We start from the raw sequence: 26712 nt of genomic DNA, 5'->3' as shown, positions 1-26712 counted from the left end.
AACAAAAGCATGTTTGTGTGAAGATCTTGCACCTAATCTCCTTGTCATATATGCTTGTAGTAATCCAACTGATGTCAAGAGAACGGCACAGATGATAAGCTAATGTATCAGGCTCGACTTCCCTTTCAACCTCAATATGCAAAATATTCATTTAAGAAGTCCACCCAGCTGTAGCTTCCACTAGAAACAGAAACCTGCAGATGTTTATAGGAATATCAATTAAGCTGAATGGGAGCTCTGCCATTAAGGCTGGTGCACGTAAGTCTGGACTTCGCAGATCTGCCTGAACTCCACGTAGAAGTTGAAGTGCATGTTTCCTCCAGGGTATTGAGGCTGATGGCTTATATGCCATTAGCAGGTGAGCATAATATGGATGATAGCTCCACAGGCCCTATGGCTCTGGCACAGGGACACGGGCAGCACCCCGGGGCAGCACCCATGCCTGTGGTGGGGAGACTGGAGCGGCCGGGAACACGTGCGGCAGATGGCACCCAGCACAGAGAAGGTCAGGATCTCCTCTCTCCCCTGCACCAGGTAGTTTGTGCTGCCTGCACCCCAAACAGGGAGCTCCCGTTCCCTACGTCCAGGGCTTTTAATGCCTTGGGTTACACCGCAACCCAGACAGCCAGCAAACAATATAGAAAATGGGACTGGATGGGACAGGCCCCTCTAAGGAGGGCTGATACCTACTGGCACCGAGTTTCAAGAGAATATGGAGTAAGCTGGATCTGAGACTTGTTTCAAATAAAACATAGCTCTGTTCATCCCTGCAAGTGTGCAAAATTTGTGTGCCAAATCTGGAAACAGAAATAAATTCACTGATTCCACCCAGTTGTGGTATTGTTTGGGTTTGTTTTGGTTTTCGTTTTTTTCTGTCTTCCTTTGAATCAAACCCTCAAAGAATGAAAATACACAGGAGAGGAAATAATGGCTTGCACCCTCTTTGGACTGCAGTGCTATTTTATCTGTTACTAATGAAGCCGAGGAGGAGGAGGGGAGATAACTGGACACGCGTGCCTATTGCCCATGCAGCCCCAGCTAGATAGCATCAACAGTTGTTCTCCTATTTTCACAGTGGGAAATAAGCGGGTACTAGCTGCATAGGAATAATCAGGAGGAATCTAGGTCAAAATCAAAGCAAGACTGCTCTGTCCATTTGAAAAAACTCACATGCAAACACAATACCCATATCAAAACAAAGAACTTATTTGTAGCAGTTCTCTCTCTTAAGATTGCTAAACAAGCATGCAAACATTGGCCTACCTTAAGTAAAAGACACTACTCCTTCCCTGTGACTTTTGAAAAGGCATTCAAAATCAATATAAAATCTCAATATTAGAAAATTTTATAATCATTATTTCAAAAAGGCAGACTTGAAAGGGTCTCTTGTTCATGGGTAAATCTCCAGTTAGTTTTTCTAGTATCAGTGGTTCAATCGAAAGATTCGCCAACTGCCCCCTGGAGAAAACTGAAGATCTGCATTTAAATGGAGATACAGTATTTCCAAATGCACGGTACCTGCAAGGCAGATACTGTCAAGGTTTCTTAGTGAGTGGATCTCAAATTGTATTAGGTACATTTCAGTGCTGTAACTATCCCCATTTCGTAGGACCGGGGCCATTTCCATATGATTTTTATGTGTGCATGCTTTGTAGTACTTGTCCCGATAAGGCAAAATTAAACCCCCATCCACAACAAAGCCCTCACATACCAACAACAAGGGATTACAACCTTATGTATAATTTTCTGATATGGACAATGAAGACTATATTAGATAGCTTGACTAGAAATCTTAAATAATTGAAAACTGATGACTTAATAGAGTAGTAAGCTTGGTTTACAATGCAACCAATTTAGAGCCATAAAAACACTGTGTAAAATTTTTATCTTGTGGTTGACCATTACGTATCCTATTTATTATTCCAAAGTATTTCAACAGCATCTTTCTTCATCAATGTGGCTGCTGGCATTTAGCACCCACTCACTAAATGCACGTGATTTTCCTGGAACAGCTTTAGGAAAAGAAAACAAAAAATTAGCAGATCACTACAAAACTGTTCCTTGTTACAATATGCATCTTTTCACATTCTGACTTGAACCGACTTCATGTGCTGCAAAATAGGTTCGAAACCACCGAGGCTTAAATATAATAAATCAAAGCCGTATACGTGAAGTTAAAAAGACCGGTGTAACTACTGATCCTGACACATCAGAGAACCAGAAAAAAATCAAACCTCATGAATACTTTGTTGCTAATGTACACGAGTTCAAAGAGCAGCATTCCTCTTAGGAAAACATCTTAATTTTCTTATCAGAAAATCATCCTAACCTTCCCCAAAAGTTTTTGCAAGTAGGCAAGGAAGGCAGAGAGAAGGTTGAGAGTGCAAAAGACACTCGTGATGGGTTTCAGAGACGCAGGCATTAGTCCAGGCAGCCTCTCGCTGAAATTCAGGTTGCAATTGAAATGTCCCTGTAAACAAGGTTACTGCGAACGGCCCAAGATATCCTTCTCAGCAACACCTTCACCGGGAGCCCTTCAGCTGTCTACTTAGTTTGTTATACCTTATCTCGCAGCCCTGACATCCTAATGCTGATTCAAATTCAGGATTCAAAATGAAAGATGAAATATCTCTAAGATCACTTAATATTGAAATACCGCTGCAGTAATAAGTGGTGCCAGGCTTGAGATAGGGATATGGTACTCTAGTGGTAACCTTTTAATTTCTGACAAAATACTGTGGAATAGCTGTGATACTGCACACGCAGTTAATGCAATCGATTTGTTTTCCTTATTTTGATAATGAGCACACTGAATGTCGTGTTTACCTTCTCCTGCCCCTGGCACATTTTAAACTGTAAAGTCCTCTAAAAGGAGACCTGCCAGCTTCCCGAACGGGCATGAAACCCTTCACACCACAGAACCCCCCACCCCAGCACACAGAACCACAGCTACATTGATGCTCTCAAGACAAGGAATATCATAACCACAAGTCGCTTCATCATTCTAAGTTTTGGCTATTTTCAGTGGAAATGCAACACACGCACCACGTATATAATCTAATGTAGGTTATTTTGTAAACTAGTCCCATTCTGAAAGTGACGGTAGGTACGCTACACCAGAACATTTTGTCCTCTGAAATAAAACAGGGAAGTAATGCTACAATGTATCGGGCAACTTTCATGCTTTGTGTTTGAGACAGGATGGCTAATAAACCCTTAAAACTTTGGTGGTTTTATACAAAGGGCATTCAGATTTCCCTCCTGGACACAAATGACGATAGGTTGAAGCGTGTGTGGGGTCATCTCCTTTTTCTGTTGGGTTCGAGTCTCCTTAATAGTATGAAAAGAAAAAAACGGGGGGGGGGGGGGGGGGGGGGGAAGAGTGGGGGAGGGAATTACAGGAGAGAAACCCAAGCTGCTCAGTGCCTGCCTTCCCACACTACCATTCACCTTCATTTTCCTCTCCTTTATATTCCACTCATTTTTACTTGCCTCCCCCATTATTTAGTCATCTCCTAAATGCAGTCCTCTCTGCTTTGGTATCACGAGAAACATATTAACTAGACCAAGTAGTCAGAGCGCTGCCCCTGCAGCACTTCAAAATATACCCCCAGACCACTTGCTCCCTCATAGCATTAATGCCCAGTGGAAAAGGGAAATAAATAAATAAATAAATAGATAGATGGATAGATAAATTTCCTCGCAGCCAGGTCACAGTCAAAGCCCCATATGCGACCACTTCTCTAAACCCGCGCCCCCGCCCGGAGCTGGGAGGGCGAAGTATCGTGAGGAGCAAAGCAGTGCCTTGACTTTCCACACTCTCCTTCGCCCCCCCTCCTGATTTTGGGTGCGAGCGGCCCCGCTCCCTTTTTGTGTGCGTGTGTCCCCCCCTGCGCCCGGCCGCGGGTCCCGGACACGCCGGCACCAGCAGAGCCCGGAGCGCGTCCCGCGTGGCACGGCCACGCCGCCGCTCCAGCAGCCGGGGACACCAAGGAAGGAACACCCAGCCGCGCCGGCAGCAATGCCCCCCCTCAGCCCCCCGCTCCGGCCGGGCCTTCTCCGCTCCCCCCGGCCGCGGGCAGAGGTGTTTCAGGAAGGAGAGGGCGGCGGAGGAGGGACGGGGACGAGGACGGCCCCCCCCCCCCCCCCCCATGCCGGGGCGGGCGGGCCCCGCCGCCGCCGCCGCCCGGGCCGCGCCGCAGCCGGGACACTTCGGGGCTCCCGAAAGGGGACCCCGGGGTGGGGGGCAGGACACGAGCGACACGGGCAGCCGTCGCGACAGTCACACACGCGCCCGGGCACAAGCTTGGAGAGTCCGGTCCCTCCCCCTGCCCGCTCGCAACCGCCAGAGCCACCCCGGGACCCCGGCCCCAAACTCTTGCTGGCTAAAGCCTCGTCACTTCCCCGGCACTCCTGACCCTGCGCAACGCGGCGGGGAGGACAAAAACCTGCCGGGGTAGGATCTGTCAGCAGAAAAGAAAAATCATTCTCCCTTCCCCCCACCCCCGCGTCCCCCCACCCCCAACCCCGGGCCAATAATTCTAAATAATTGTCCGAGAGGCGAGAACCAGTATACCCCGGGTGGCCGGTGCTGTTGTGCGGCTTTTTACGAAGCTGATTTTTTTTTTTTTTTTTTTGGGGGGGGGGGGGGGGGGCGCAATGACTCTGAGCAAGTGCAATTGGCAAGGTCTGAAGGTGGAATGGGGGGGGTTGGGGGTAAGCGCTTCTGGCAGCGACTCGTCTCCAAGCAAAAACATGCCCCCGATGCAATGTCAGCTCGCAGAGGTGCGGGGGTGGGGGGTGGGGGGGTGGGGGGGGAGAGGGGGGGGCTCGCTTTACCTGGTCAGCTCAGAACCGCAGGCAGGTTAATCAGGTGAGTCGTCGGGGATTTTAAAGAAGCCGAAGCCGGTTTCTTTGCTAGGAAAGTCTACAACCCCATGCAGGGACATTGCAAAATCTTTACACACGCCTCCTTTAACTGGGCTCCCGCGACCTCCGCCGGCGAGGGGGGAGCCCGGGGCGGGCGGCAGGCCGCTCGGCGCCGCGGCGGCGGGGCGGGGGGCGCGGGGGGCGGCGGCGGCGGCGGGCGCGGCGCGGCGGGCGGCGGGGGCGGCGGCGGGCGGGCGGCGGCGGCCCCGGGCCCCGCGGCCCCGGCCCCGGCGGCGGCCCCGGGCCTCCCTGCCGCCTTGGTAGCGCCGGTCCGCACTCGGCCTGACCCGGGACGTCACGCCGCCTGTCTGTTTTCTCAATGATAACTTGGCAGGAGAAGGGGGAAGCGGCCGGGTTTTTCCTGGGCTCGGTACCGGGTACGTGCACGTTCCTCTCGCATGCGGGTTTTCTGCGGTTTGGGGTGGTTTTTTTGTTTTGGGGGGTTTTTTTAAAGCGAGATAATAAAAAGCCGGGACAGGAAATCCGGGGCGCGGCGGGGGCTGCCGCCCCGCGATGGTGGCGGCCGCTCGCCGGCGGGCGCGGGGGAGCGGCGGCGGCGCGGCCGGGGGGAGCAGGCATGCGTTCATCTTTTTGTCTTTCATTTTACCTTCAGGGTGACATTCAGTGCCAGGCGAGCCTCGCCGGTCACCGCCAAGTCCCACCTGGAAAAAAACCAAACAAACAAACAAACAAACAAAACAAAACCAAACCAAAAAAAAAAAAAAAGAAAAAAAAAAAAAAAAAAAAAACAACTATCGAAAACGGGGGGCGGGGAGGGGGGATGTGCCACGGCCGAGTCCTCCGGCGGCGGACGGGACACCTCGCCCAGGGGACGCGGGGACACACACGGGCACCACGCACACGCCGCCAGCCGCCAGCAGGCCATTTGCCGAGCCACGGCGGGGGGGGGCGGGGAGAGAGGACACCACAAAAAAAAAAAAAAAAAAATTAAAAAATAATAAAAAAAAATTTAAAAAGCACCCGAAACGCAAGAGGAAGGTAGGCGAGGAGTAACGCTACTGGCGGTGCAGCCGCCGCACTGCCGCTGCCGTGCAGGCCCGGCGCCGCGCCCCCCCCCGCCCCGAAGTCCTACAAGCCTCTGCAGGGGAAGGCTGGAGGAGCGGGGGGGAAGGGGGTGGGGGGAGCCCCCGCCGCACAGAGCCCCTCTACCCGCGGGTTCGATCGGGGGTGCCCCGCCGCGCCCCGTGGGCTGCGGGGCCGGAGGGCGGCGTGGCGCGGCGCGGCAGCACAATGGCGGCGGCGCTCGCCGCAACACGGGCAGGGCCCGGCCACGCGTGTTTCTAGGCCGGCTCTCCCTACCTCTGCGGCGAGGGCGGCGGAGCAGCTATTTCGGAAAGGAGAGCGGTTTATAAACGTTAAAACAGAGCGCGGGTTTAGGCCCGGCCGTCGGCACCGAAGTCGGTGCGACCGCGGTGCAGGCTCTGAGCCGCGTTACGGGCAAGGGCAGGGGCCGGCAAGCCACCTGCATTTTCTCTCCTTCATCTTTGTACTTTTAAAAAGGCAAATCCTGTAACTCTGCACGCACGGTCTCGCTAAACTCCGAGGACCTTTTGCACGTGGGATTTAACTCGCGTGCAAAAGCGTTCCCAGAACCAGGCCTCGCTTCCAAAGAAACTCTCCATGGTAGCTCAAGATTTAAGCGCCCCTTTAGCTAGAGAGGAATCGTTACACACACACTGCTAATATCCCCAACTGCTGAAATGCCACACCGCCTGCACGGTGACCACGGAGCATCCCAGCAGCGCTCAAAGTCAAATTTAACTCTTCTGTTTTTCGTTTTGCACCACCTCGGTTAATAATGAGCTGCAACATTGCCGATACATGTGTAACCAGCGCAGTGGAGTTCATGAAGGGACACATGTAGCAGGGCTGAAACTAAATTTTTTGCAACTGCCTCTGTTCAGGCTTAATATAAGCCTTAACGCTTTCATTTTTTTCTCATTTAAATACAATAAAATGGAAAATTGCCTTCGCTTAATACTCTTACTAATCAGGTTTTGTTATTCCAGTTTTTATAAGGAGATAAAGTCAGCAAGAAGTTAGCGTACGCCTTTTCTGTCGCTGGACTCTGTGCTCTCCACAGCACCGTATTTTAAATGGTGAGAGCATCTATTCCAACTCACAAAAGAGCTGGGGAAAAAAAGAAATCCTCTTGGAATGCAGTACAATCCAAGCATCATTTTAAGGAGCCTGAAATTGAACGTGCTTTTTTTTTTTTTTTTTTTTTTTTTTCCTTCAAAAAAACCCCCAAGCTACTCAAGATGCTTTCTGGCTTGGCTAGAAAGACAAGTTTGTTTTCTGTTTCTGTTTTGAACTGCTTTTAGGCTAAATTCTTAGCTGTCTTAAGTTTACTGTCTCAGCAGAGCACAGAGTACATTACTGGTACACTTTTTTGGTAGACTTGAAAAGCACTGCGTACAGCTTGATTGTTGTCTATATTTCACCATTCATTTTTAAGTGAGGCTCTTCTGATTGATGTGGGGAATTTGTTTGAAAGGATGAAGGGTATGGCATAGCTACCCAAGATGCTACTTGCAATTATTCCATACCTCAGCTAACAGGGAGATTTTTACTTGTGATTGTTACACTCTTAAAAGTGAATTAGTTAATCAAATTGCTATTTTTGGAATGCACTTAAAGGAACATTAAAATGCATTAATTTCATTAAAATAAATGAGCAGATAGGCAACAAAACAAGTATTAGTCAAATAAGCAAGATCTCACCTATGGAGCCAAACTCAGCCCTAGTGAAATCAACTGAGTTCTGCTCGTCTACAGCATATTTAATTTGGCCTCTGCAGTCACACAGCTGACACTTTATTTGGTTGTGAAAGGTGTGTATATTAAAAATGTGTGAGCCATGCTTCTTCTCCAATGTGATTAACCTCTGAAGTTAAATTCACCTGTTTTCCATTTAGCTCAGCTGCGCGGTCCTATCGCATATGCAATCTTTGGTGTGCGTACACACCGGAGCTGCAGAGAGGCATTCCCAGCCCCGGCGTTAGTCTAAGGGACGTGAGTTGTGTCTGAAGTGAGGGTGTGATGAGGTGGATTTCAGCAGAGGCTGTTCACAACCAGCTGCATCTATGCCCCAGTTAATAGGCTGTACTGAGGTCTCTGCTACCATCTTTCATTACTGCTGTTACTCATGCTAGTGAGAGTAAAGGAAAGGTTGGTATGTCTATAATCACACATTCATTTGCTATGCAGATATATCCTAAGAGCCTCTCAGCCCAAGAAAATTATGCTGGAATAAGGTCAGATGTGAATGTAAAGCAGAACTGTGTTCAGATAGCTGATTCATTCTGGAATGACCAAGTTGTTTCCTGGTTCCACTTAATCCACTTTCAAACTAGATTAAGATAATTCAAGAAAGAGAATTCCTATGCTGGTGTAAGATTTGTCTACACATGGTTTTAGTCGAAAATAATTACTGCAATGTACCTAGTAAGTGTGTTGGAATAATTTGGTGTGTAGACGAGTCCAAAGTCCCACAGGTGAAAACAACAGAATTTAGTCTTTCTGTATAACATGAGGTTAATCTAACCCAATGCTTGACCTACTTCTTTCCTCATGAAGCATATTTAATTCATTACAGGTTTTTCTTTCTCAGCAAAACCCCCACGACAGCTATGTATTTATGTTCAATTCCAGGATAGCAATGCCATGTGCACTCCATTAAAAATAAACAATTTAACCAGTATATACTCTGAGTATGTTCTCAGCTGCCTTGAAGTGGACAATAGGTTCTTTACTGGAGAAAACATCAGCTTCTCAATGGTAAATATTTTGAGTGGATTGTTATAAAAAAAAGAAAAAGAAAAAAAAAAACAAAAAACAAAAAAAAAAAAAAAAACAAAAAACAAAAAAACAAAAAACAAACAAAAAAAAAAACAAAAAAGAAAAACAAAGCTCTGCTCTGTCCTCTTAAACACCCATGATCCATTTGTATTTTGTCCGCATACCATTCAAAGCAGTAGCACCCATTCTGATTCAACAGCATTAGTCCCTGAATGAGGAACCTCTCAGACTTGCACAGGATTTGCAGAACAACAGGACCTTCAGCAGGCACCTTAAGAACAGAGAGCTAATTTATAGTTTGCTTACAGAGATCTGAATCAGGAAGAACCTACCTGAAACTCAGGCAGCTACTCTGCTCTGAATCAGGTGTATTGTGACACTACTGGTGTACAGAAGAGTTACTGAAATGGTAATGAGAACATACAGATTTTTTTGCAACTTTGTGCCAAGCAGAAAGTTTCACAAATGTCATTTGGTCTCATTCTGTGCCACAGACCTCCCTGGGAAGAAAGGTGACTCTTTGACATGAACTAAGACTCCTACACTTTAAACTTAAGGCTGGTTGTTAGGGAATTTTTAAGGGGGGGTGGTGGAGGTGTGGAGGAAGGGGGTAATAGGCAAGAAAGAAATTATGTCATCTCAGCTAGTAAAACAGCTGGGTTTTTTGTTTTTTGTTTTTTGTTTTTTTTTTTGAATAAGCATAAGTATAAAAGCTAGATGGTACAAATTGCTGAGCCTTTAAACACTGACAGGGGAAAAGCAAATAAAAGCTTTGAAGATAAAAATACTCAACTCCTACTTTGTATGAAAGGCTGTGATATGGGAAGGCAGCGGGTACCCAGGGGTCTTCCCTTACACAGACACAATGGCCCTGCTACTCCGTGTAACAGGCAATGATGCCACACATCATTAGGATTCTTGTTCCTAAACTCCATTTGTGATTACGAGCAGGGCTTTGCTTTCCTGTGCTGGTCTCAGTTGAGGACATAGGGAATAGATTTCATGTCTGCCTCTGTCACACCAAACCTCCTTAAGTAAGAAGCTTTCTGGTAAGAAAGTAGGCATTGCCTAAAGAAGGTAAAACATGGATAAACATAAAAAAAAATACCAAATTCTTCTTGAATTCTGTCATGCTGGGTGCCTTTGACCACGGGTCCAGTCTTGATATTAAGGCTCAAACTGGACTGAGATTGAAGTCAATGAGGGTTTCAGAGCATATAGGAGCATGCCTGGTTTGAAATCCCACTTGTATAAACAACTGGATTAGATTATTTTACACTCTGTTTCTACTGAGAGGTCTCTAGGCGTTGGAGCCACCCACAGTGGTGGAGTATCCCAGCTCTCTCCCACTCCTGGCAGTGCAGGGGTGAATTACTCATTGAATGAGGAAGGTGTCTTTAAATCTCTGAGATGATGGCACAACATGCGCAAGAGGAAACCTCAGCACACAGCCAATGCAATGAAATGAAGGATCCTCTATGGGAATTGGTTAGTAGCGCCAATGTTTAATATGTCATAACAACCACCGACTGTTTTGTTTTTTGTTCTAACAATGTGAATTATGCATTAAACATTAATACAAGCGAGTGTGCTTTTCTTTTGATGTTCAAGCATAATCATTTCTAATGAGAGTTTATACATGAGCATTGAAACAAAACCCTGAGTCATGTGAATTTACATTGGTTTTACTCTGTGGGAAAGATATCCCACATGGGTTACTCATGTCTGTAAAGCATAACATTCTTATAAATCAGAAGAAAAAAAATGAGCTTGCATTTGGCTGTTGGAACATAAATATCTGCATAGACATTTGGCTTGTACGCTAGCGGTAATGCAGAGTTAAAAAGTTAATTTATCAGAGATCAGGATTTGGGGTGGGACCCTCACCTAATATGAGATCCAAGGCAGCTCAGAATGATCAAGCTCACCTCTTAGCTTCTGCCATCTGGCTTCTAACAAGAACCAAGGCTAGTGTCAGAGGAATTTGAACTAACTCTAAGAAGCAGCAAAGGGATCAGAATTTGGCTTGCTTGACATAGACAAAAGTTGCCAAACTGCCATTAGCAAGTAATAACATTGCATATATACATAGCAGACAAACCATACAGTGCTAAGTGGCACCTTTCCAGATGCCCTTGACAGCCGGCTGCGGCGCAAGGCCGACCCAGTCCAGACCAACTCCAGAACCTGCTCAGCCATATCTAATATCTGCTCCTCTCATTTCAACATCACAAACATTGCATTCCATGAAAACATAAACACTATGGGCTGTGTAACTGCCAAGACAGTTATTTAAAATACGAGAATTTGAGCCCTTTTCCCTTTCACATGCTACATAAATATTAAAACAACCAACGATTAACAGTCTGCACGTAAGCAACCGTGCTGTATGTTCAAATTACATAAAACATACTGGGGAAGGTACAGGTACAAACCAGTATGTGTGTGAGCCAGATTCCTGGGTATACAGGTGCTAACTACAAGATTTCCAAAATGCCTCTTCCATCTCCAAAACAGATCTCAAAGCTAAAGGTTGCAGAAGAGGAATGGCTGCCAAGAAGGTATAATGGCAGATAGGCTCTATCTATGATTCAGGTCATATCTCAGGAATTCTCAAAAGCCCATTAATGTATTTTATACTTCATATATAAGTGCTAAAGCAGTCCTGGAAGCCAGAGATCCAGGATTACCCCATATAATTCAGTGTTCTCACAGGAGACTACAGTCGTGCTCCTTGCTGCTTCTTTTCTCTGGCCTGAATAACCCTAAACACTGATGGTAGAGCTTCAAAAGGAAGGGCAGAAGAAGCGTATGCGTAGAATAGTTTATAGACTGGAAGAAGAGGAAACATTAAACCCTTCATCCCTGAACTTGAATTCTCTAACTGCTATGTTTTATATAAAGACAGAGAAACTGACAGTATTGTAGTTGAGAAGAAAGCACCTGTGACACTCCATTGTGGAACCCCAACACTGTTTGTATGAATTAAGTCTCCCCTGAGGTTGCAGAACTTCACCTGGCATGTTAAGTCAAAAGATTAATAGGTCAGTATCAGATCTTAAACAGGAGGACCTCAACTACCTCAACCCCACCCTTACCCTGCTAGAAGCACATTGACATTATTCAGCTTTAAAACTTCAGTGAGACTTCTGAATTTTAACACGTGTAAGTACATCCCCAGGCACACACAAAAAGCTGTACTCGCAAAGGTGGGATAGATTTAGGTAGAGAATGGTGTACAGAAGGATGTAGGGAGGACTTTCTTAGCATCAGTCAAGGTGACAAAGCCTGTTGGACCATGGGCTCCCAGGCTGTGTTCACAGCCCTGGAATGCCTGATGGAAACACTCCCCTGTAATTTAGCTCATTTGGTGTGCATTAAAGATGCTCATTTCTCGAGCCTTAAGTGAAATGTGCTGATACTGAACCCATCCCTCTTCTTATAGCTGCAGACCTCTAGCAGGTGGCCAAGAAGCTGATGGAAATAGGGCACACCAGTTTTAATCCAGTTCTTCACGATGGAAAATTATGAGAGAAGTGGAAAGATCTTATTCCACAAACCAATGCATTTACTTATATTTAGCTGCTTAACCCCAGTTAGAACCCTGAATTCCATTACTATATATTAATGTCACGATATGGTGAAGTCTTATTCGGTAATTAGATGGTCAGAGCCACAAACTAGACACCAGATACACAGTCAGTGAAAGCTAACATAGTTCTCATGAAATCAGTGGAGTAATACCAATTTATATTAGCTGGGGATCCAATCTTCAATTTCTAATACAAAACTGAGAAACTGCATTTTTTCCATGATATTTTGGTTATATTATACAGCAATAGCAATAAAATAAAAAGTTATAAATATTTATATAGCCAAGACAGAAGCAGAACCAATGTGAAACCTTTAGCAATGCAATCCTACAACCACTTTATTACACATTTTGGCGTTGGAGCCATGCAGATTACTGCTTAACTTTAGGGCAGCAAGGTAAGCTTGTTTTCTTGTCTCTGTCTTTTCTGTCACCATTAGGGCTGCATCCTCCTCATGAGCTAATCTCCCAGTACCACCGCCCAGGGAGAGGGGGAGAAGTTACACGATAGGTGTTTTTCAAAGGGCGGATGTCTAATTGTGAAGGGAAACAATTGTATTTTAATAACAATTTTGAGACTCGAAGTTAATTTCTGGGCAGTGCAGAAATTACTGGGGCTTGCTGCTGCCAGGAGCTGTGGGCTGTCCTCTCCTGCTGATGTTAGCAGGATTACAGGTGCTCAGCGTTTTGCAGAAATAAGTCCCAAAATACCAGGTCCTTCTCTCATGCCACAAAAGGCAGGGTGTTGTCTGCTGCTGCCAGGCCCAACTGAGTTGCCCTACTGTCAATGCAGAGCAATTTCTACAAAAAATAGGGTAACTGCTCCAGATTTACGCTACCTACCAGAGATGTGTTCTCATTAAGTATTTATAGCATAGTATCATTGTTCAGGGTAAGAAGGTAAATTTGTTAACTGCTGTACAAAACATTTAATCAGATGAAGCTCCTGCATCCGAAAGCCATACAAAAAATATTGAAGAGGGAGCATGACAAACAACGGGATATCCTGAGAAGAACAACACCAGTAATTGCAGCAAAGGCAGCCAGCTATGGAGGCTTTTCCTACATGCAGAGTAATAATTCTGCCAAAGAGGCAAGTTGTTTATTTCCTTTTTAGCTATAATATTTCCATTGCATTGCTGAATCACAGTTCATTAATAGCTTATAAACATCAAGTTTATAAAGATTTTAAAACCTTGTCATATCTAAAACGATATATACCAATTTATCTAAATCTCTATAAAAATATGTAATCTAATATGATCTGGGGTTTGTTTTGGTTTTGTTTTGTTGTTTTTTTTTTTTAATTAGTTTGGTAAAGGAGGGGTAAATTTTGGTCTTGTTTTTGTCTTATTAGAAGGTTCAGGAAGGAGTATAAAGGATAGTCCCCAAATCTGTATATATCTACTTGTACATAATGAGATAGAAAATAAAAGATGTTTCCAAATAGTGCCAGTGATTTAATCTGCTCTGTAGCTGGATGGCAGGGTTTCAACCATTTTCACCAAAACAAGGCGACCCACTGCAGACTACTGCCTTTTCAATTTTGGGTTTAGACGATCATAGCCCCAAATAGGTCATGAAAGGGATCGGCCTTCCCCACATTACTTCTCTGGTCAGATGGCAGCTCCGAGGGAACAAAAGTAAGGCAGGAGGACAGACGTAGCCAGCTGGCGTTGCCTTCCCGCGCGGAGGGAAGCGGTCAGGGCCGGGAGCCGTGTCAGGCCAGGCCGCAGAGCCGCAGCGCGTCCCCCCATGGCTGCTGGGGGGCAGCCGTGGAGGAGATAACGCTGGGGAACCGCTTCCCTTGCAAACCCCTCTGCATCCCCCTTTGCCTTCTCCCATGGGACGCCTAAGCGTGCCCCCTATTCGGCTGAAAACTTTCAGCCTGGTGTTGGGTACGTTGGTGTCTGTGCTGGCCAGCACACTGCGGCGCGTACGTAAAACGTCAGTGCGGGACGTCTTCTTGAAGTTCCCTTAGACTCCATCCAGTTTTCATTTTAGTTACAGGAGAACTAAAAGAAACTTCAGGGAAGCTGATATTGCTGACCGATATCAAACCAGTTTTTCCTAACTGACTAATACTATTCTTTATATACGCTATGCAGAGTTTAGTTGTGGCCATTATTTTCTCTATTCACTTATTTCAACAAGGATAATTTTATTTAGGGCAATTTTTTGCACTGTACTATTGGATACTATGGTACAGTTCATTGAATTAGATCAATTTTACTAGTTAGGAAACTTCACCATAATGTTTTGCTGCTAATTTTCTGCTGAGAAGTAGAGCCACAAGCTCATGAATGCCCTGTCCAAGTCCTTCTAGAGCCATCCCGAGAACTTCAGTGTTCCCTGTTCTATGCCCCCTATATTTATCAGGTTTGCATGCAACCCAAGCAGCCAGTCTCAGCCCCTGGGACGTGGCTGTTCAGTTAAGACTACAGAGAGAAAAATCATGTCCACGATCAACAACCAATTATTTTAATAGCATTTAATATAAAACCATATTCCTAACCCTTCCTTGTTACAGCCAGATGCATGGTAGGATACACAATTTTGCCTGAAACTTTTTTTTTTTTCCCCTCTTTTGTATGAATAATGATTTTTCACAAGATTGGTGTATTCATTTCCAGTTAGGAGACTGTTGCTCTACATTCCTACCTGTGTGGATAGGATATCACATTACTGTATAAGTTACCAGGGCAGTATAGTACCCAGAGTTAACACCCAGAAACAGGTGCTTCTATTCCAGCAGTATATGCTGCTGCTTGGGACAATTCTTTAGGTACAAGCCAAATGAAAATGGCCCTTCACTGTTTTTCACTACACCTTGGTTTTTCTCCCTCGGCTTTATGCTGCTGCAGAGGATGTACAACATGGGATGTCAGTTTTCCTCCCTGTAGCCTCAGTGCAACAAATTGCTATGCAAGAGCAATTCCAATTGATTTCGTTATACTTAGAAATACAGGAGTTAACATTCAATAAGTTATTTGGGTACTGGAAAGGCAAACCAGTCTTCCAATCCTCATACAAGTGACCATAAGGTACAAACTTTATAGACATTTGATGAATGAAGCATTGCCACTAAATGGAAGTGTCACAAAGCTCTTGAGGAAACAGTTGGAACAAGGTTTTAGTAGTTTGTGAAGGCATCATAAAATGCCTGTGCTTTATGAGGCTACAGTGTGTATGTAGCAGGTATATGCAACTTGCTCTGTATTCCTAAATCCATCACCAACATATCATTGGGAACTCGGGCTTCTGAGACTCACTTCTCTCTCTGTGCCTCAGTTACCTTATATGAAAGTAAGGGTTATGACTTTGATACCCCTTAGAAGAACGGATCAAATTCACCCATTAAATGTCAAGTAATATAAACAATCGCAGGCTTACCATGTATGTTTCACCCAAACATTTTAAACTATATTATTAAAATAAATGGCTCATAAAAGTTAGGTGTGGTTGCAGAAGTTCCAGGCTGTGGAACATGAACCTCAGTGATTTCAGTGGATGCGATGACAAACTTACAGGTCAGATGACCTTCAATGTGATTGTAAAGTTATTAGCACTCCGGTGACTAGTGATTTGGTCTACATCTTCTACTAGTTCAGGAAAGATCTATGCCAGTCTCATCACAGCACCTCAATCATTTTCCCCCCCGCTTTGAATATTTTTCTATGAATGCTGCTTGCCACAAAACAGACAAGCAATCAAAAAGAACCCTGAGTCCCTGGCATATAAAGGTTGAAACTACTCCGTATTTTTTACCTTAAAGAATTTTGATTTTGTCATATTAATAAAAATTTGTTTGCTAGGTAATGGGTAAAGGAACTGAGAAATAATTCAGTCACTATGGTCACTCTCACTTACTACTGGGGTCTACTACTGGTGATCCTTCCTTACGTAAATGGAGTTGTGCTTAAGGAAGGTGGGACACTACATTTTAAATAATTTCCTTATTCTGCCAAGACAGACAACTTCAGACTCATAAAGTTCCTCTTTTATGTAGCAGTTCCTTTAAAGCAAGTTTGTCTCCTTGAGTAAATTTTTCCCTGGTTATGATGTGATATATATATATACACACACCTATATCTATATATGTGTCATAGTTATCTATGTATCTATCTATCTCATTACATTGGATAGATGTTATCACAGATTAGAAAAAGAAAAACAAAAAGTACAAATATATCTACTGAGTGTATAAGAAAAGTTGGTATCACCCAAGTTAGAAATATAAGCTCCATTTATTTCTATTTTTCCCTGAATACACCACCAACAACCTACCCCAGAAGTACCTGATGTCAGTAGCAGTATGTGTATATGTACAGCTGCAAAATCTTCTAATTTCCACGTGCCAGTGGAAGCCATCATTGGATTTTTTGCCATATGTAAAAGATACAATCAGCCTGAAAGTATTTAACACTTTCTACTGATGCAAAAACATCATATGAAGAGCTCCAAGTATCCTTCAAACATAGAGGAGTCACTACACTGTATCCTACTAAAATACATGCTACTTCCAACATTTTTCAAGTGGACAAGATGAATAGGGAGGGAAGAGGGAAGAACATTATTTAAACAAAATACAAGTTAGAAACAGAAAAAATATTTTCTAGTCTATAATTCAGAAGTCTGCACTATTTTCATTCCTTGTTTAAAGATCTATATTTTTAATTATAAATTTCAAGTATATTTTAGATGCCTCGCTCTTTTATTGTGAATATAAAAATATGAAAGAATAAGGTAAAAAAAGAAAAAAGTTAAATAATGATATAATTTGTTCAGAAAGCATTGACTGATAAGCATATGCATGGAATTACCTAGTTCAGTTTTACTTGAACATTTTCCTAACTGGAAGAAAATGCGTAAGTTCCTCACCCATTTTAAGAGTCATTGTTAATGGATGTTAAACTTAGCAACAGTTCATTGGCAGTTTCCCAAGACTGACACCAGTGTAAGGATTTGTATTTGATGCAAGTGTGTGTGTGGGGAATCATTGTTATCCTGTATTTGGATGAAGATTTGAAGTTATTAAACACAAAATACCAAATATGCCACTCATGGATATGGTAACTGTTTCCATAGTGGGGAGAGGGGAGGAGGGCAAACCTCCTACTACATGATAAGAAATATAAAAATATTAGGTAGAACTCTATGAAAAAATAAAGTCCTGGAACCATAGCTTTCAACAAAGGAGATTATGTTACATATATGTATTTCTGCACAACAAAACCAAAATGCTGGCTGGGATTTCTGAGCATTTCCACTCCCCAAACAGTAAGAGGAAGCTATTCAAAGTCACGAGAGTTTTGGTGTTAACTGCAATGGAAACAGAATGGAGCCTTTATCTGAATCAGTTACTCAGAATGAACTTACATTGATTTATCATCTTTTCTCCCTGTGTGCTTATAGCCAGAGACACTTACACATTACTGATGGGCATCCAAAAAAAAACATGCATAGGCAATAGTGTTCTACTCTTGCAAGTATTTTGAGGGAGGGAGACTGTGTGTATTAGACCAGTGCTGTACCTTAGGGTCATGAGTCACTAAGAAAATACAGAGAAATAGTTATTTTTGTGCTTTGAATAAAAAGTCTTTTGGGACAGATTATAAACATGGAGAAGTAATTTCTAAGTTTACTACTACTCTATTTATTAAGAATAAGACAAATTTTGAAATAGATTAAATACTTACATAGAAACATGTCATTATCACCAGTATTTGTTGCAAATATATTTACTACATTCAGTCAACAACCTAAGCGTAATCCTATATCTGCATGATGAAATGAGCTCCCGCATACATGACATAACAGTAAAAAAAAAAAAAAAAAAAAAAAAATCTTGCTATTTATTCAGCAATTAAGTCTTAGCCAACATGTACCACTATTTACCATGGTTAGTGGTAATTTTACACATGTAGCAGGCACATAAGGACCTTATTAAATTTGAAAGCCTGAGATTTGCATTATTCTGAAGACTTTTTTAGTTTTATTAAGTATATACTGACAGAAGAAAACATGGGCATTTACAAGAAAAAAAAACTTTGAATTTTTTAAGACTGAGATAATCTAATACAAGAAAATCAGTACAATATTGAAGTTAACACTCCATTCTCAACATAGCTCCTGTTGTTGTGTGCTCTCCTTTCCTTTCTGGCAAGATCGCATATTCTGCAGGGATGCCAAGGGGACCTCTGCTCTCCATTTTCCTAAAGTTAGCATGCCAACATCTGCTAAACGCAGTATGATGTGCTGTTTACTTTTGTTGTAAGCTTAAGGTTTCTCCATTTAAGAACTGTATAAATGAATCAGTATTCATTCACATCTATACCTAGAGGTATCTAATATAAAGCAGATAGTGTTCATTTTTAATTTCCTGCTTATTCTGTTTTTATGCCATATTCCTCTGTACTGATGCTGTTTGGAACTGCTTAGATATAGTAACAAGTGCAAGTGAAGTAACAAATGAAAGCAACGTATTTTTTTCCCTCATTTGCTGCAAGTATTTATCAACAGACAAAGGTGATAAAAATTCAGAGCTAAAAGGTCTTGCCTGTCTTCTCATTTAAACAACTCAATAATTTATCGAACTACTACAACTTGGCAGCGTTGTCCCCTTCTCCAAAACCAAACCAACAAAATCCCAAACTGTCTTTACATATTTCAGAGGTTTGCCTTCTGAAATCTAGTGCAATATTTAGTAACTTCTGTTTGATGTCAGAGTTTCCAAAGGAAGTAGCAGTGGGTTGTCTGGTTGTTTTTTTAAAATATATATAAATTTTTCATCTATTGAAAGGAAACCTATATACATCGGTAAAAAAAGACGTGAGCGAAAAGGGAAGATTAATTAACATGTGAATAAATGCAACCACCCCTTCTTCAGTCAATGCTTTAGAGTCAGAAATTGTTTTTTCTCATGCTGCAGAAACCCTCTATTTGAACAAGTACCTACTAACATCCCTTGGCCCTCTAAGCATCATCATCACCAAGACAGAAGCAACCGCTATTGATCACACACAGCATTCTGTAAGATCCATTTTTCCAATTAAATTTATATTCTCCTTCTTGGATGTCTGCTTTTATTTAGTTTTGAACACAATTACATCTGTACCTTTGCTAACTCCTGTGGTGGTAAGTCATTTGCAGAAACTGTTGCTCTCGATAACGTTAGCGATTACTGATTATAGTATTGCTTAAGGCAGATTCCTTGTTGTAAATGGCATTGAACATTTCTACCTGGATATTGCAACAACACGTTATGAGCATTGGGATATAAATGGAACAGTTAGTAATGCATCTGGCCTCTGGATTTAAGCAATAAACTAGTATTCTTGTGTGCAGAGATACACTCAGCTAGAAAAATGAGCTATCACCAAAGCATCCAATACGATGCCTATATATTTCTGTACTTTGCTAGTGACCGATCATTACATTCAACTGTGAACCATGGTCTTAAATAATAAAGGTCAAAGTTTTCAAGGACAGCTTCTGGGTTTGAGTTTCCACCTTGAAATACCTAAAGCTGGATTTTCCAGTTGCGAAATACCCAGACTTGTCACTGGGTTCGTATCCCTTCAATGTCAGGAAAAAACAAAGCCAGAAGAATAGGCCCCACATCACCTCAAATCAAACCCCATTTCATTTAAAAAACTGATTCGGGTGCTTAACATCTGCCAGAAGGATGATACGATCCCTATTAGCATATGCATGTTAAAAAAAAAAAATATCTAAAACGTTTATTTAGCCAACTCCAATCTTCCCTCACCTCATTTCTCAACTTTGTTTTGTTTGATATCAGAAAAATGTATTAAAATTCTGGAAATTTGGCTCACTACAGTAAACAATTTTAGCCTTTTTTATTTAATACAATACTACTGTGAAAATAATATTTAAAAACAAAAATAATTTATAGGATCTCTGCATATATAAAAATAGTAAATTTACATTATACTGCTATAAATACTTATGGACATTCTCCAGAATACAGGAAAGAAGAGAGTTACATTCAGGCAGCTTTTCAGCAAACATCAGAGTGCTATGCTCATCCTTTACATCCTTGGTTACAAAGGTGGGAGTGTAACAGCACTGTTAGGGAAGTCTGCTGGAGTTCAGGACTCAGATCCGTCTGTCCGTAACCTGCTGTGACCTATTCCAATGCACCACATTAAGACTTCCTTTTACCTCAGCTTTCCTAGTATCTAACTCACTCAAATAAAGTGTGTTCCTACTTTCATATATCAAAGGGAGAGGGAAGAATCCTGTGATAACTGATATCTGCAAAGTTATTGGTGATTTCCTGGTGCAAGGTAAAATAAGCTTGTGCTTCTCTAGCATTTAATTATTATCAGAAAAGGCAAGATAAGGCTATGCTGTACTGTACTGAGCAAAGAGGTTTTCCTTTTCCAAGGAAGTTTTACTATTACTGTCAATACCAAATCGTACTGTATGATCTCCCACTAACCATACTGGAGTTGTCTCTTAAGCTGCGGTGTTGCTCTGTAAGGATATTCCATCTGCTTTGAAAGTAAGCACCAACTTGTTTAACTCCTGACAACACTTTCCCACAGCCCTGTCACACAAGCAGGGAGAATGCCAAAAAGAAAGAGATGAGGCCAAATCCATTCTGGATTTGAGCAACTCAAACCAATACACGTCTCCTAAAATCTGACATTCAGAAATCTTTCATCTCTCTGACCCACCACCTCATCTCATTACAATATATTCACCGATTATTTTTTTTTTTTCCCCCTTTCTCACCAGAAAGGGCAGGAAGGACAGCTGCCCACCAGGATGCTTGTAAATGGAGAGAAGGGGGTGCACGGTGCCTAAGGGGTGTGCTGTGGCCATGGGAGCCCCCTCTCCCCCTCCTGCCTCAGCATCAGGGCGAGCGGGGCCCGTCCCCAGCGCCACACGCCGATCCCTTGGGCAAGTCAGACAAAGCGACGGCATTCGGGGAACGGCTCGTAGCCCCGAGGAAGGGACCCCCGCCTCTTTTTTACCGCTCCGGCACCCACTTATTGTAATTCCTCAGCTTTCAGCAACTTTCCTCCGCACCTCCTACCCCGCCGGAAACTTAGGGCAACCGCCGAGGAAAGGGAGAACAAAGGGGCAAAGAACAAAGAGCCGAGGAGGGGGAGGGAGAGGAGGGGAGGGGAGAGCTCCCCCCTTTCGGGTCAGCCCGGGGACCCTCCCCGCCGGCCGCCGCCCCGGGGCAGCCCCGGCGGCTGCCACAGCGGGGGACCCCCGCGGGGCTCCCCGGCGTGGCCGTGCGCTCTCTGCCCGGGGTGCGAGCCCCCCCCTCCGCCCCGACCACACACGCACCCTGCCAGGACTTGCTCGGGGTCCGGTTTGTGCCCGGCCTCGAAGCGCTGGCTCCCGCAGTAGCCTCAAGAGCAACGAGGAAATAAGCAGGGGGGGAGGCTGCCCCGCTCCCCCCGGCACGCCGCCGAACCTGCCCGCCCTCCCCAGCCCGGCCCGCCGTGGGCCCAGGCCCCGCACCGGGCGCCCAGAGCATCCTCGGAGGGTCCCCGCGGGGAGGGACGCGCTCCACGGGATAGCAACACGTGTACGGCCCCAAACCCACGATCGGCGCTTCCCAGAGCCGCGGCCGCCCCGTGGGGCGGCTGTCGGGGCTTGCGGGGACCCCGAGAAACCAGCGAGCAAGAGAGCAAGGCGAGGCAGCCGTTCCGTTCCGCTGCTGCTGGCCCCACAACAACGTTAAACTTTTTGTTGAAGTGTGAAGTGAAGCACCGTTTTTGGTTGCTCCTCTTTTTCTCCTGCGCGCCCCCTTAACCAAATGAGATCCTTCCGCAAAACTCCCGCTCCCTCTACCAGCAGTTAAACACCCTTGAAAAGCTGCAGGTGCCCTCGTTACCTGTTGCTATGAGGTCCCTGCCGTCCTAGCGAAGGGGGGGGACACGACACATAAAATTACTTCTTTTTTCACTGTGGTCATGCTGTGTTGGCTGCAGCTGGCAGTGGCCTGCGAGAGCCCAGCCGGGGTGTAAATCCCGGGTGGCTGGGGGCCGGGAGGAGGGGAAGCAGGTTTGGGCAGGGCGGGCAGCACCGACGGCACCCCCAGAAGCTGCTGCCCAACTCCTGAGCGAAACCCGGGGGGGGCAGGGGAGCAGTGGTGTCCTTAGGTTACCAGGGGATCTCATGCACTAAATGCCTCGGTGCAACTACTTTTGAGAGAAGGACGGGGAATTATCATTATTCTTCTCGGGCGGGTATTTCCAAATTAAAGTTAATTGACGCCGTCCTTCATGTGATTAGGAACCAAAGGCAATGCGAGCTTTACCAGAGAAACTTTTAGAGGCTTTTTAGTTTTCCTTTCTATTTTAAATTTAAGCTAGAAGTGTGCTAACAGAGCCTCACTTTCCTGAAGGAGAAATTAAATTTGTCCTGAATCAGGAGTGGAAACAAGCAGCCAGCGCGGCGCGGAGCTGGGGTGCGGATGCCCGCGGGAAGCGGTCCCGAGTTTAAACCGGGCTGGGCTCTCCCCGAACCGGCCCCGTTGGGGGGGGGAGAGCCCCCAAGCGCCCCCACAAGCCCCTGCCACGAGCGACCCTCATCACTAAAATCAGAGAAAGGTGGGGAATGAGATAAACAGTTTAGAAACCGGAGATTCGTGAATGAGGAGCGTGAGGTACAGTTGTAACACGCGTTTGCGTGAAATGCTGCTCTGGGACCGGGAGTAAAACTTGAGCCCAATTTGTGCCCTTAGTTAACTAAAGCCAATTACTTGTCTCTGTATAAAAGGTTTCGCGTGTGTGAGGGAGTACGAGAAGCTGAGTCTGTTTTTGTTATGATTTAATCAAATAAATTAAAGGAGAAGGGTAAGGATACGCCCAATTTGGGACTTCAAAAAAAAAAAAAAAGTAAACAGTAGTTTTGAGGCACACTCTCTGCTCAAACCCTTTCCTGATGTATAGAGCAAAGCGAGGCTTTCGGAGTCCACTCATCTCATTACTGCTGGTTGTTTGGGGTTTCTCTTTTCCTCCTAATGGAGTAACATTTCATCAGTGATTGTAATTTCGGGGGGGAAAGGGTGAGTAGGTGCCAAACCAAGTTGGGGGCGGGGCAGAATTTTGCGTTACAAGCAATTTTGCAGACAGCAATTCTGCTTACAGTAGAGAGGTAGGTGGATACTTGAAAATATCTCCCATCAGGATGTCCTACTTTAGCAATTCTAATTAAAACAAGGTTTAAAAGATGCAAAGAAAGAGCAAGCTTCTTGCTTTATTTCCAAAGGGCGTGGGGGATACCGTCAGGCACAGAGTGCTTCCAGCTTGTTCTAACGTGCATTTTTTTTTTTTTTTTTTTAAAAAGGAAGAAAAGCAAGAAAAGAAATCAAGCTCGTCCTCTGATTTCAACTAATGTATTTTCAACTGGATTTCTTTCCTTTGCTTTGTGTGATCTGATACCTACTGTGTAGCCCTGGCCCACTTTCAGCCCTGCGGGTGCCCTGTATTGTGTGCGTGTCTGAAAGAAAAGGGAAAAGTCTTCCAACCTCACCCTCTTGTGCCCTATACCTGTGCCTGGGAATTGAATCGTGTCCAAGCGAGTGGCCAGCAAAACACGCATCCTATTCCTCTTCTCGCTGCCTAACCCGACAGAAGCCGTGACTTTGTAGGTCCAGCCTGGCGAGCGTGGCTGTGACCGTCCGGCCCCTTGAATCGATAAAGCAGACAGTTTTCTGACGCTTCTTTTCCACGGCTGCTTATTGAAAAGGAGTCTTTACTGCCACCTATAAATAGCACTGAATCCCAGTCCCTTTTTTTTGTTGTTGTTGTTCCTTTTTTTTTTTTTTTTTGCTTTCTTTTTTTCTTTCTTTCTTCCCTTTTCTCCTACGTAAAGCAGCAAAGTTATAACCAAGATACCGCAAGTTCTTGCTATTTCGCGGGGGATCGCCGCCGCAGGGGCTGTGCTGGGGGGGCCCGACACCAAGCGCTGGGGCGCTGCAGGCTTTGAGGAGGGCAAGGGAGGGACTCCGGTGGACCCCAACCCAGACACGCACCGCCTGCCTTTGAACTTTGTTCCCGGGCAGGTGAGGGAGAGGAACAAACACCGATACTCACCGTGCTCTTTGGCTTTCCAGGTGTAACTTCGTCTCTCCCTCCTCTTTGTGTGTAATCGAGCAGAGGTTACATCTCGGGCACACGGTGTAATGCCCCGGGTAACCCCGACCCTGGGAATTTAACGCTGCGCTAACCTGAGAGTCTGTGATTGGAGCTCGAGTGTTGGTTTAGAAAAGCGCCTCTCCACGCTGAAAGCAAATTCACCTTCTCTGTCCGCACCCCGCCTTTCCACGCGAAGCGTCCCCCAGCCCCGCATTGCTCCACAAACCAGGACACGTACCTTTCTGAGATCCACAGATTGTATTTCCCCCCTCCCCCCCATGCACCCCTCTCGAACCAGCTGTGCAATTTCTTAAACCCACGTGCCGTGCCCTGCCTGCTGCGCGGGGCTCGATTTCACGCACGGTGCCACGCCGAGGTGTGGGACTGCCTGAAAAACGCTGAGACCTTGCGTGGGGGGAACGGGAGGAGAACAGGCGTGGGGGGAGGGGGGGGGACGCGCTGCAACCCCCCTCGCACCCCGCTGGGCAAGGGGCGGCGGTGCGAGGGGCCGGGGCGCTCCCCCTCTCCCCCAAAATCGCACGGGGCTGCTCTCCGGGCGCTCTCTGCCTGCGCAGGGGGCTGGGAGCTGACGGACAGTCATTGCTGTACGCCGAGCGAGCAACCCCCCTTAGCCCCGCTCTCTCTCTTTTTTTTTTTTTTTTTTTTTTTTTTAATTTCCCTTTTAATTCCCCCAAATGAGGTTTGATAAATACAGCTCGTTACCCGCGCTGATACCAGGGTAATAATTGTGGAGGGGTCTAAGCGTCTCAGGGAAAGAAAAGCGGAGGAAGAGGGAGGGATACAACCTCCGTTATCTCGCTGTTACTAATTCCCAGCCGGCTCAGACTCGGGGGACGAGGCGATCGCTTAACAAACCCTCCTCCTCCTCCTCCTCTCCCTCCACCACTCCTTCCTTCCTTCCTCTTCTCTAGCACATTTTCTCCCCCGCGCTCGCCCACGTTTCATTCCTCCTCTTTGGGAGGAATAAACCGTGCGAACTCAAACTAAAAAAAAAAAAAAAAAAAAAAAAAAAAAAAAAAAAAAGGTTGGTGGGAAGGAGGGAGACAGGAAGACAGGAGGGGAATTAAAAAAAAAAAAAAGAAAAAAAAGAAAAAAAAGAAAGGGGAGGGAGAAAGAAGAGGACAGAAAGTGTCTGTGCCTGATCGCTGACCATCTGTGCAAAAGGTGATCATTGTTGGGTACTCACATGGCTGGTGGCAGAGCAGCTCTTAGCAATTAATAAGTCTCTCAGCTTGAGCTCTTCTTTCCCCTTTTTGCTGGTAGCGCGCTCTGTGTGTCTCTCTCACTCACGCACGCACACACAAACCCGATCAGATGCTTCAGGACCGGCCACTTTGCGAGGGGAACAACACGGGAGGGTTTGTATTACTCCAGGTTCGTGTGTGTAGCCTATAAATAGCGAACTTTTTGATGGAATCAGCTAACAAATGAGAGGAGAAGGCGTAATTTTGCGCAGGGAGCCCCCCTTTCTCTTCGCAAGATTAAAAACCCCCAGGCAGCAGGGAGAGCTAAAGTTGTGGGTGTGTAGAAAGGAATTTCACTTTATTGTGATTGTGCGCGAGATTTTTCTGTGTTTGTTTATCTTGGGGGTTGCTTTTGTTCCCCCCCCCCCCCCCCCCCCATACGTTATATCCTCCCTCTCTGCCTTCCCAGCCAGGGGCAGGAACTGACCCGGATTAGCACCGACTTTAACTCCAAATTGGAAATACGGTGCCTTTGAGTTTTTTGTTTTTTGTGTTTTTTTTTTTTTTTTTTTTTGTTTGTTTTTTATTTTTTGGTGGGGATATGTTTATTGGTGTTTTTCTGGGGGGTGTGTGGGTGTCCACGCGGTATCGGGTGGAAGTGAAGGAGGCAGGCGAGCAGGCTTCCCTGAATGTGCCCTCACTTGGAAAGCAAGTGGGGAACAGAAAGAAAACAGGTCGGAATTATTGTGGAGTGTGGGGTGTTACTTTGGTGGGGATGAAGTGTTTGCCTGGGGCTTTGGGTCAGACACGGAGCGATGGACCCACTCGAGAGAAAGCCCCGTGAAACACTTGGCTGTGGGCTTTCCGCGCTCCGACGGCGGCGGTCGCCCCAAGCCGCCCCGCGATCCTCTCCCTGCCCGGCGCAGCGGAGCCCCGGCCACGCGTGGGCGCCGGGTCCGTGGATGGTCACGCGTGGGCATCGCGAGAGCCTCGTCCTTGAGGGAGCCGCTTTTCTGGGGGGAGGTTAAAGACGGGG

At 45.4% G+C, this 26712-nt stretch overlaps 1 protein-coding gene and 1 long non-coding RNA gene across 8 annotated transcripts in view; one reads left to right on the top strand and one right to left on the bottom strand.

Moving 5' to 3' along the window:
- The window catches only part of ESRRG (estrogen related receptor gamma), a 406413-nt gene extending 380527 nt beyond the window's left edge, over window positions 1-25886 (bottom strand). For 4 of the 7 annotated variants that reach the window (XM_042789775.1, XM_042789776.1, XM_042789773.1 and 1 more), the window contains exon 1: window positions 4840-5028. Coding sequence is in view for 2 of the 7 variants with exons in the window: in XM_042789772.1 (XP_042645706.1) it covers window positions 5537-5815 (279 nt within the window). In the remaining 5 variants the exon portion in view is untranslated. Of the gene's footprint in view, window positions 1-4839; window positions 5029-5536; window positions 10425-25678 lie in introns of those variants that run through there. The other 3 variants (XM_032989305.2, XM_042789772.1, XM_042789777.1) reach the window with 3 other exon arrangements.
- On the top strand, window positions 5134-5623 carry LOC116962197. Its single transcript, XR_004407421.2, has 2 exons — window positions 5134-5306; window positions 5543-5623. It is a non-coding gene; the product is annotated as an uncharacterized LOC116962197 (long non-coding RNA).
- Window positions 25887-26712: the final 826 nt, after the last annotated feature.

The sequence above is a fragment of the Tyto alba genome, unplaced genomic scaffold (assembly GCF_018691265.1).
Source record: "Tyto alba isolate M040663 unplaced genomic scaffold, T.alba_DEE_v4.0 Super-Scaffold_16, whole genome shotgun sequence".
Taxonomy (NCBI): Eukaryota; Metazoa; Chordata; class Aves; order Strigiformes; family Tytonidae; genus Tyto; species Tyto alba.
This window is presented reverse-complemented; position numbering and strand designations above follow the sequence as displayed.